The sequence below is a fragment of the Sorex araneus genome, chromosome 4 (genome assembly GCF_027595985.1).
Source record: "Sorex araneus isolate mSorAra2 chromosome 4, mSorAra2.pri, whole genome shotgun sequence".
NCBI classification, from domain to species: Eukaryota; Metazoa; Chordata; class Mammalia; order Eulipotyphla; family Soricidae; genus Sorex; species Sorex araneus.
Window position 1 is genome coordinate 41821439 of NC_073305.1, and position 12253 is coordinate 41833691.

The window sequence follows — 12253 nt, forward strand, 5'->3', positions numbered from 1 at the left end:
ATTCTGCTTGGTTTGTATTAAATTTTCCTTTTTATAGTTTCTGAAGGTTGCAGCTGGGGGTCATTGATTTAAAACTTACTTTCTAAAAGAAATTTATTGTTAAAACTTTTTCCTTAGATACCTCTTCAGCCCCATCCATTTCTTTTTCTAATTTTAAGATAATTGTAAATTCACATTTAGTTATAATAGTAGCAGTATCTCTGTATACTTTATCCAGTCTTCCCCCCAGAAATAACACATTATCTACAGATAAAATTGTAGTACAATATTATGAGTACAATATTAGCATTAATATAGCTAATATTCTGGCTATAATATTGTATAGTGTCTTGATACAGATCATTTCCATTATAATATGGATTGCTCATGTTGGCCTTTATAGCTAAACCTACTTCTGCCTTAGCCAGCAACAACCAGGGATCTGTTTCTCCATTTCTGTATTCTTATTTTAAGAATGTTATTAAATTAAATTACCCAGTATGTTGCCTTCCAGTATGTAGCCTATAGTATTGGATTGTTTTCACCGCACACAGTCTTGGATATTTACCAATTTTTTTGCACCTATCTATAATTCTTTGGGGACCAGAGAGATAGTTGAGGGCAAGGTGTTTACCTTGCACACAGCTGACCCAGGTTGTCAGCTGTGTGCAATCCCCAGCACCCCATATGGTCCCCTGAGCGTTGCCAGGAGTGATCCCTGAGCTCAGAGCCAGGAGTAAGCCCTGAGCACAGCTGGATATAGCACCAAAACAAAACAGAAATAGTTCTTTCCTATTAGGAATTCTCCAAGGTATGAGTTATTATTAGTAATTCACTCTGAGAAAGATAACTAGTTTTTTTCCCCAGGTTTTGGCTATTACGAATTAGACAACTGTAAATACTCTTTTATAGGTTTTTCTGTGTTTTTATTATGTGCCTTTAATTTTTCATTTCTGTGTGATAAATGCCTAGTTATGCAGTTGCTGGGCTACATGGTGATTGCATGCTTGGTTTATAACTTGGTTAATTCAGCCTCTGTATATTTAGGTTCTCCTGTAGTCACAGGTAGTTGAAATCTTCAATCAGTTCTCTTAGTCTTAGCTAGGATGCTTAGTCTTAGCTGGGACGTTTGGAATCTACTTTAACATATAGTTCCATCATTAGGTTGAGACCTTGATCAAATTCATAGAGTTGGAGGTGCCCTCTTTTAGATTTTCTCCTTTCCAGATTCCCAACTAATAGCCCAGTGTCTGACTCTCATAAATTGTCCTCAGTAGGCAAACTTTGGGCCTTCCTATGTATTTTATCTAGACTCTACATTTTGAAATAAATTCAGAAAAACAGGACAATTTTCCTGTTGCTAAATCTTTCCAACTATAAACTTTCCTCCAGATTGCTTTTTATATCTCTGGTGTTTTTAAGATAGAGACTTTAATTTTTTTTTCTAGGATTTATAGTTGTTGCTTGCAATAGAATTAGCTCAAGACATTTCTGTCATTATTATTTCTATAATGAAACTATTGTATATTGTTTTTAATTCTTCAAGAATTGTAATATACCATTCAGTATCTTTTTAAAATTTTTATTTAGATAACATGATTTATAATAGTATAATAGTCTAGGAATACAGTGTCACTGTACCACACCCCCACCAGAGTCTCAGTATTCCTCACCACTGATTCTACATCCCTTCTCCCCCACCCCCACCACTTCCCATTTGGGAGATTCTGTAGGAAGACTCTCAGGATGTTACCATTGACCACTGTTTATTCTCTTATTATGCTTCCTCATACTCCACATATGAGTGAGACTGTTTGAATTTGTTCTTTTCCTCCTGTCTCATTTTCCTCCACATCACGCCCTTCAATACCTTCCAAGCAGCATAAAACAACAAGCATTCATCTTTTCTTATAACTGAGTAGTATATATCACAGTTTCTTGAACCACTCATCTATTGTTGAGCACTTGTGTTATTTCTGGGTCTTTGCTATTGTAAATAATGCTTCAGTGAATGTAGGTGTGCAGATATCTTTTCAAATTAATACTTTTGTGTTCTTGGGATACATGCCAAGGAGTTGAATTGTTGGCTCTATTCTTTTTTTTTTTTTCAATCTTCATTTGTTTTCCATAAAGGCTGAACCAGATGACAGCCCTGTTAACAGTGAATGGGGATTCCTTTTCTACTGCATTGCATTCCCATCCAGTGAAATAGCACTGGCTGTTCAAGTTTTTGAAGTGAGTCATTTTCCCTGGCATGAGTTGATATCACATTGTCATTTTGATTTGCATTTCCTGAATAATCAGTGATGATGAACACTTTTTCATATTCCTTTTGGTCTTCTTGTGTGTCTTTGAGGAAACATTTATTCATCCCCAATTATTTTAATGGGGTTGTTTGTTATTTTTGTTTTGCTTTTGTGAATGCTTTATATATCCGCTATTAGCCTTTGTCAATTGTATGGTGAGTGAATATTTTCTCTTTTTTTAGTGAAGTGGAATTTTTTTTTAAACATCTTATCTTGGCACTGTGGAAATATTTTAGTTTGTAGTGCTTTTATTTATTCTTTTATCTTCTATTTTCTTAGCCAGTGGTACAAACCCTTGAAGATACCTCTGAAGTCATTTTCACGGAGAGTGTTTTGCTATGTTTTCTTTGAGTCATTTTATGAATTGGGGTCTTTGATCCATTTTGAGTAATTTTTGTGTATAGTGTAAGGAAGAAATAGGGATTGAATTTCTTTTCTTTTATACAGGCTAACCAGTTTCTCCAACACCACTTTACAGGCTTTCCTTGCTGCATTCCATATACCTACCTCCTTCATCATATATTCAACTATCCTTACACCTGAGGATTTACCTCAGCACTCTAAATTCTGTTTCGTTGTCTGAGAGTGCTTTTGTTCCAGTACCACAGTTTTGATTATCATAGCTTTATAGTATAATTTAAAGTTAAAAATAAAAGACCTACCTTTATTCCCTCAAGATTGCTTTGGCTAATTGGGGAGTATTATTACTTCATACAAATTTTATAATTGTTTGTTCCATAGTACCATTGGAATTCTGATGGGAATTGGCATTTACTCTGTGTAGTGTTTTGGGTAATATAGTCATTTTATCCATGTTAATTCTTCCAAACTATGAACAAGGAATATGTTTCCATTTCCTTATGTCTTCATCTATTGCTTCATCTATTGATTTATAGTTTTCTTTGAATAATTTTTTTACCTCTGTTCTCAGATTTTTGATTTTGGGAGGCACAGTGTTACTCTTTCTGTAACTCCTGATTGCAATTTTCATATATTCTTTTTTGTGTTAAAGGTCTCTTCTTATTTCTTCAGTTTAGTGAACGTTCATATCATTTTTATGTCTTCTTTTTCAGTCATGTTCCGTCTTCTACTCAGGAGTACCTCTCAGGGTTCGATCTTCATTAATCTGGTCTCCTCCATTTCATTATGTCAGCTGCTCAATGAAGGGAAGGGGCAGGCAAGGATCTGGTTCTGTGCTGGTTTGAGTGGCAATCTAGAGTTCCTATTCTCAATTGCACACAGCCTTTGGGTTGTGTTGCTGTCTAATGTTGCATCTTTGCAGTGCAGACCTGTGCTGCCCCCAAGCGTTCAGTTCCTGGTGCCTCACTCTGGCCCCACAGTTCTGAATTTGGGGAAGCCCAGCATAACAGAACCAGTTTTTCTTACTCCACAGAGCAAATTTTGACTCTGGGTCTGCACTCAGATGCATTGTGGGAGCAGTGGAAGCCTTCTTCTAATAGTGCCATCAGTATGAAAGGGGAGGGGATTGCCTTGCTGTGTCTGGAACCACAGAAGTGCAGCTTCAGGTGCTGAAGCTCTTAGTTCCTCTCCCAGACTCTGGGGCTTCCTGGGCTCCTTATCTGTCCTACAAGTTTCCAGAGACTCACCTCTTCAATGTCCTTCCTCTGTTGTGCCATACTGGGATTCTGTGATCACTGAAGTGTTTTGTTGCAGTTTGGAACTGATGCAATTTTTCACAGGGTACCCTTCTCTACCATCCTTTCTATACTTAAAATATTATGGAGATTCTTTCCTTTCAAGCTATGTAATGATGCCTTGTTTGCATAATTGCATAATTAGCCACTGTAGGAATATACTCTGTACACCAAGCCACACTATTGATAAACACTTAGTTTATTCTCTTTTTTTCTATTTAAATATTGTTGCCTCATGCATCCTCGAGCATAAGGCATTTTGCATATGTGCGAGCACTTTTTGGATTAAATCTTAGAAGTAGAATGATCAGATTGGCCTACATAGTTTCCCTTGATTTATGCTTTCAACAACATGTATAGAATGCCAGTTTTTTTCCCCATACACACTATTAAAAATTTTGTCCATCTGTCTATTTTTGCAAATGACGTTTAGTTTTAATTTGCTTTTCTCTTATGAATCTAATTAAGCATCTTTAGTATATTTAAATGGCAGTTACATTTTTTCTTGTGAAAATTTTAATGTCTTTTGCCCATCTTCTGGGATTCCCCCCCCTTTTCATTTTTTTTACAGACATTCAATATTCAAACACCAATCCCACCACCATTGCACATTCTCATCACCCTAATTTCCAATTTTCCCAACCACCTTTGAAGTCTGCCCCCATAGCAGGACCTCAGTAATTAATTTTATATTGCTTGTTATTTAAAAATTACTAAAAGTATCATTAAAAAAATGCTTTCTGGGACTGGAGCGATAGCACAGTAGGGAGGGCATTTGCCTTGCACGTGGCCGACCCGAGTTCGGTTCCCAGCATCCCATATGGTCCCCTGAGCACCACCAGGAGTGATTCTTGAGTGCAGAGCCAGGAGCAACCCTTGAGCACTGCTGGGTGTGACCCAAAAAGAAAAAAAATGCTTTCTTAGAAGAAAGTGAAGATTGTTTATCTCATTTATCTCATCATGGAGCCATTAAGCTCTTGCTTGTGTAAGAAATTACAAAGATGTTGTTACATGTTAAGTTTTCTGTGTTTATATTTTGTATATTTTGTCAATCAAGATTGTTTGCTTTCTGCATTACATACCATCCAATCCAGTGAGCTACTTTTGGTTTATCAGTGTTGTAGAGTTTGAGATGTCACTCCAGAAAGTCCAAAATTTTTCATGGGGTGATACAGCTGGAGTTAAATTTTTAACTGAGTGGCAGCTTTAGGGCATGAGAGTGACTCCCAGAGCTTTCAGAAGTACAGGGTGATGAGGGTAGGTAGCCCATCTACAACTACATGAAAGCCTAGAGATTTCAGTCACAAAACCCACATAAATGAATATTTCAACAGATTAATTTCTGGATGAGGTTTATTTGAGCAGTGAAGTTCACCCAGGAGCATGGCAGTGATTGTGGGTCTATTTTTTTGGGTGGTAGGAACTTTGATATAGTAAACATATTTGTCATGTTTTCATACTTTCCCCTTTTTCATGTATTATTCTGACTTTAAGACATTTTTACATTGAAGGATCATTTTGTTTTTATTTTATCGAACCTTTCAGTTTTCTTTTATGATACTGGAGTTATATTCTCTTCCCCATTTAAAGATTTTTAAATTTTCTCCTTATCTTTTGTTATTTGATTTAGTTATTTTATAGGAGCTATACCTGGCGGTGCTTAGATTCAACAGTGCTAGGTCCAAGAAGTGTTTGGGGGCCAGCCAAATCCTACGGTGCTAAGGAAGCAAGCCCTGTAGTACTCAGGGTCTCTAACCAGAGCGGCTATCTTCCCAGCCCTATATTTATAATTTTTATCAATATAAATTCTAAGAGGAAAAGAATGTAGGAAAATTAACCTTTTATTTTCATTTTGCAGGTGACTTTTGTATTCTTTAGGATAGGAAAGTATCTTAAATGTTTGTATTTTAAAATATTAACATGGGGGCTGGAGAGATAGTACAGTGGGTAGAGTGTTTATCTTGCACATGGCCAACCCAGGTTCAGTCGACAGCACCTATATGGACCCCTGGGCCTGCCAGGAGTGATCCCTGAGCACAGAGCCAGGAGTAAGCCCTGACCACCAGAGTGCGGTCCAACCCCTCCCACAAAATAACATAATTCTTAGTTTCTACCTTTAATTTCATGCTTAGACTTTTTCCAACCTCCAAATTTATAATACCCATCTTTATAATTTGCTAAATTTTTGGTACTTTAATATTTAAATATTTATAAAACCTAAAGGGTGTTTTGTTTAGGGGCCTCACCTGGTATTGCTTGGGTCATTCCTTACTCTGCACTCAGAGATCAGAACAGGAAGTGCATAGGGGACCAAGAATCTAACCCGAGTTGGCTCTAGCCATTTGTCCTACCTGCTGTACTATCTCTGGTCCCAAGGGTATCTTGGTATGTGCTGAGTTGGCACCCAGCTTCTTTTCTGTTTAACTTGCCTATTGTTCTATTATCATTTATTGAATTATTTCCTCACAAATGTTTGATGTTTTCAATTTTTTTTTATAAATGTAACAGTTTTTTTGTGTGTGCTTTGTTGCTCACGCAGGTCTTGTATCAGTACCATACTGTCAATCAAATAATAAAAATAGTAAGGAAAGTTTGCCTTAAAAGCTACTCACATGTATCAAAAATCTAAAGTGTTTATCTATTTTTAGTCTTCTAATAGCACTTTAAGCTCATACTTTTTTTTTAATATTTAAATTAATTTGGGGGAGTTATCTGTACCTTTAATATTCTTATCCAGGAATGTGATAATACTAACCTCAGTTAATAATTTGATTCTTGATTGATTTTTGTAGTTTACCTAAGGGTTTCTGTAATATGTATGGCATTTCCATTACTGTAAAATCTAAAAATAGTACAAAGATAGTCTAAAATAGTATAAAAATATTAAGTACAATATTAAGTGGTTACCTCTAACTGCTTAAATGATGAATGATTTGAGCTTTATTTTTTTAGGCACCATTTTTTAGAATACTTGGACATGTGTAACTTTCTTACATTTAGAAAATCATAATTCCCAAAGCACTGATGATGAAATATTTTTTCTTTTTTTAATGTTTTAAATAAGTCAAAATTTTAAATATACATCAACATTTCTAATAAAAAATTGTAATAAGTGTTCATAAATACCCCCTAAAATAAAATTTATGTCAAGCTGTTTTTCTGAATGAAAGGAAAAATGTATGTTGTCCATAGTAATTTGAAATGTTGACTTGTGTAATTAAAGGTAAATGTAATTAATCATTGTCTGAAAAAAATGTATTAATATTTTTAATTTATCTTAAGCCCAGTGGAAAGTTTTATTTAATGTCAGTATTTTAAATGTCAAGTATTCCAGTTGACTCTAGACTAGTTGTTTAACTCCAGTACAGTCATTTTGTAAACCTCCTAGTTAAATATGAATTACAGAGATGCTCACATGTTACTTTTTACCAAAATCTTTTCACAGCTTAGCTTTTTAGACAAGGTGACTGTTAAAGAAGAAAAAGAAAATGATTATGAAGATTGCAAAAGGTCGGTGACATCATTTTTTTAATTGTTTTGATTTTCCCTTTCTGTTGTGTTTGCAATGACTATGCATCCTATCCACACTAGAATGCACCAGAGACCATACACACTTGTGTGGCCCTGGAGATCCGTGTGGCAGTGCTGCTGCAGCAGTGTCTGAAAATCTAACTTGGAGCCTCCCACCTCCAAGGCAGGTGCTCTAATGCTGAGCCACATCCCAAGGCCCAAAACAGTTAATTTGGTTATCCAGTGCCAGATATCAAATACCAGACCTCACACACATGCAGGGCATGCACTATGCCACTGCCACATTTCTGGCCTCTGGAACATAATTTAATAGGTATTTATGAAATTTGTGTTGAGTGTATTTTTCATTCTTATCTTTCTGTCTACATATTCTTGGATTTCTCTACCTTAAGCCATACATGAATATTAATGTATGAGGTGTATCTGTGTCTGGATATAAATAGATTACAAATGATCTTAAAGCTGTCACACAGTTTTTGAGTCATTTTTTTTATTTTTGAGAAAAATATAATGATTAAACTACAAGAACTGTATATAAGACTTTTATGAGAAGTGACTAAAATCAGATAAACTTTGAAATTTGTAGATATCTTATATGACTTTCACTGTATCACTGCCATCCTGTTGTTCATCAGTTTACTCGAGTGGGCACCAGTAATGTCTCTATTACACTCAGCCTTGAAATTTTAGCAGCCTCTCCTTACTCGTCTTACCCAACAATTGGAGGCTCTTTCAGGGTCAGGAGAATGAAACCTATCGTTACTGTTTTTGGCATACAGAATACGCCATGGGTAGCTTGCTAGGCTCTGGTGTGCAGGAGGGATACTCTTGGTAGCTTGCTGGGCTCTCGGAGAGGTATGTATATATATGATACTGTATTTGGGATATGAGTAAGCCACAGGCAAAAGACTCTTGGTAGCTTGTCAGGTTCTCCAAGAGGGAGAACAAGGCTATTAGCTTCCAGTAGCTTGGTTTTATAGTCTCTGGATGTTGGCCGTTGATGGGATTACACGGCACCAGGGGCAGATTGTGGGTGTACCACCTAGCTACTGGAAAATGGGGGATCTGGGTGGAAGAGGCCCAGTCTCGATCCAAGCATCCCCATCTCGGCCCTGGGTCCTGCATATCTGGATTCCTCTGCTGGTTCCTTCATGCCTGAGGCTTGGCCGAAAGTGTGGAGAGTGGCCTTGAGCATGGCTGTGGCTGGATTTCATGGTTCTAAAATCATATGACTTTAGTGATTAATAGTTAATAGTTACAGCACACTCACTAGAACTGATTTTCAACCACCAGTCCATTGCCAACCCACAGGTTTGAAAGGGTTGAAAACCACTGCACTGAAACATATACAAATACTAAATATGAAGTTGAAGAGTACCTTGGAAATAAGCAGATCATCTTCCACCCCCAATTTACAACTGAAGCAAGGCAACACACTCAATTCAGGTGACAAATAATATTAAAGTATTTTAATGTTTTGACATTCATCTTAGAAATGTAATCCTTGATACAGCAGCACCACATGGAAATTTAGCAATAGTATAAGTTATCACACCCACCCCAGCTAACTAAATCAGACCTCTGGAGATAGGGTGCTACAATCTGTGTTTTCACAAGGTAATAAGTTTGTTCTTATACATGCTCAAGTTTAAGAACCATTACATTGAGGTAAGAATTAGATATGCCCAGGGGGCTGGAGTGATAGCACAGCGGGTAGGGCGTTTGCCTTGCACGCAGCCAACCCGGGTTCGATTCCAAGCATCCCATATGGTCCCTCGAGCAGCACCAGGAGTAATTCCTGAGTGCATGAGCCAGGAGTAACCCCTGTGCATCACTGGGTGTGACCCAAAAATTAAAAATTTTTTAAAAAATTAGATATGCCCAGAAATTCAATATTAACTTTTCTAAGTGGAAATACTTAGTTTACAAATTAATGTAGTTTTATTCACCTGTGTCTGCCAAAATAACCAATAATGTAATACTGGACAAGTCATTACCTTACTTTGGGCTTCACTCTTCCTGTCACTGTCACTGTCATCCTATTGCTCATCGATTTGCTCGAGCAGGCACCAGTAACATCTCCATTGTGAGACTTGCTACTGTTTTTGGCATATCGAATAAGCCATGGGTAGCTTGCCAGGCTCTGCCGTGCCGGTGAGATACTCTTGGTAGCTTGTCGGGCTCTCTGAGAGGGGCAGAGGAATCGAACCCAGGTTGGCCACAAGCAAAGCAAACGCCCTACCTGCTGTGCTATCGCTTCACTCTTCCTACCAAAAATAATTTTATTAGGTAATCTTAGATCTATAAAATTCCACAGTTCCTATTTTGTTACTGTTTTTGTAGTTTGTGTATTTTTTTTAATTGTAGGTATCAATGATATCCCAAGTTGGAGAAAGCAATAAATGTATTTTCTATGTGATTTTTTTGAATTCCAATAAGTACTAGATTTTAGCTGTTAAAATTGTGGGCCCCTCTGTTTTCTATTTTTACCGGCCTAAATAACCCCAACTGAAAAGCTTATCTGAGTAAGGGGAAATCTTTCCTCCTAAAAAATAAATTTATATAAGCTCTGAAAAGCTTCCCACTATCCCTCTTATTATTTATTTTAAGAAGACATCTTATAGCCTTCTTCTCCCTCTGGGAGAACCTGGCAAACTACTGGAAGTTTCCTGCCCACATGGAAGAGTCTCACAAGGTCCCCATGGTGTATTAATATGCCAAAACCAGTAACAAGCTGGGTCTCATTCCCCTGATCCTGAAAGAGCCTCCAGTATGGCATCATTGAAAGGACGAGTAGAGAGAGGCTTCTAAGATCTCAGGGCTTGGACGAATGCAGACGTTACTGAGACTGCTAGAGAAATTTGACGATCAACGGGATGATAATGATGAAAATGATGATGATGATGCTGCTGCTGATGATGATGATAATTTATAAATCATTCCATTGTACTTTTAGGAGAATAAGTGGATGATCTTTCCTTAAAAAAAATGTTATTGTTGTTTTGTTATTGTTTTTCAGTCACACCCAAGCAATGCTCAGGGGTTTCTCCTGGTTCTGCACTCAAAAATCACTCCTGCCTATATAGGGGTGCCAGGGATGAAACCCAGGTTGGCTGCATGTAAGGCAGGTCTCCTGCCTACTGTACTATCACTCTGATCCCTCCTAGATTAGAATACTAATAACCCATTTCCTCCTCAAACTCATCTGACTTGAACAAAAATAATTCATTGAATTAATTTTTATTCCCACCACCCCCTTCTTTCTTCACTGGAGCCATTTAATAAGCACAGTTTTTCAGGCATAGTATGATAATTAGCATACCTAGTCTTTCTATTGTATTCTAATTCCTTTAATGCTTTTTTAGTAAATTTAAAATCTGGCTTTTTTTTTTTTCACTCATACAGCAAGGAGTCTAGAAATGCAGAGATTGTGGTTGGTGAATATCAATTAGCAGCAGTGGGCCCCCCCAAACCTCTGTGCCTATTATCGGTACCACCTTTGAATCTTAGTACTCAGCAAGAAAACACTTTACTGAAGCCCTGGATGAACGGTATTGTTTTCTTAAAATTTGTTTGACTTTTAAAAATTTATAAATATATGTGTTTTAATTAAAAATAAAAATGGTAAATCAAAACAAGCATTAAACATGTTAAAATTAGGTTTATGTACCTTGTTGTTTTTAATGGAACAATTTCTGAAATACCTATGCAAGTGATATTGGTAGTACATATAAATTATAGGTATACACAAAAATTTTGTTTGAGTATTTTAGAATGTATTTTAGAATTTTGTCATTTTTTATACCTTTTTAAAAATAGAATTGCTAGTATCCTCCCCTTTTTGTTGTAATGAATGGGGGCTTACACCCTTGGTTATGTTGCGTACACAAAAGGGTTGCACACTTAAATTTTGCTGTGTTGGCTTACTTGGATGCAATATGCCACAGATCACACTTCTTTGTGGCTTCAGGAATCCCAAACATTAGTGCTGCCAAGCTAGTGTGCCAGGTAGTGCTGGAGATTGAACTACTTGTCCATATGCTTGCTTTGAGTTACATTTTGCCCTGTTCATTGTTTTGGTAATTTGGGATGCTTTGAACAAAATAGATTGAAGAATGAATATAGAAACAATAAAATTCCTTTGTATAGCTCACAACTAACTCCTCTATAGCACTGTAGCAGTGTCGTCCCATTGTTCATCAATTTGCTCAAGCAGGCACCAGTAACGTCTTCATTGTGAGACTTGTTGTTACTGTTTTTGGCATATAGAATACGCCACAGGTAGCTTGCCAGGCTCTGCCGTGCAGGCAGGATACTCTCGGTGGCTTGCCGGGCTCTCCGAGAAGGACAGAGGAATCAAACCTGGGTTGGCCACATGCTGTGCTATCGCTCTGGTCCATCTCCTCTGTACTATTTTTTTTTCTTTTTGGCCCACACCCAGTGGTTCTCAGGGCTTAATCCTAGCTCTGTGCTCAAGGATCATTCCTGGCAGGAATCAGGAATCATATGTTGTGCCAAGGAATTGAACCAGGCTCTGCCACGTGCAGAACAAGCACCCTATCAAATGAACTCTCACTCTGGCCCTATTACTATCTCTTGTCGACTATAATATAATAGTCGCAAACCCATAATAGTTATGTCTTGTATCTTAAAAATATGTAGCAGCTTCATAATAAAAAAAACTGAAAAGCTGTGCAACAAAAGCTTTTACTTATTCCAAATTATATCTGGATATTGCTAAGAAGATAATAAAATTATCATCTGTGTGTAGTGCTGGGGATT

The 12253-nt window shown here is 37.1% G+C and overlaps 1 protein-coding gene across 1 annotated transcript in view; it reads left to right on the plus strand.

Moving 5' to 3' along the window:
- Positions 1 to 12253, plus strand: part of TOPAZ1 (testis and ovary specific TOPAZ 1) — a 101670-nt gene that overhangs the window by 23017 nt on the left and 66400 nt on the right. The window contains exons 5-6 of the mRNA XM_004614602.2: positions 7386 to 7450; positions 10877 to 11022. Coding sequence (XP_004614659.2) covers positions 7386 to 7450; positions 10877 to 11022 — 211 coding nt within the window. The remainder of the gene's footprint in view (positions 1 to 7385; positions 7451 to 10876; positions 11023 to 12253) is intronic.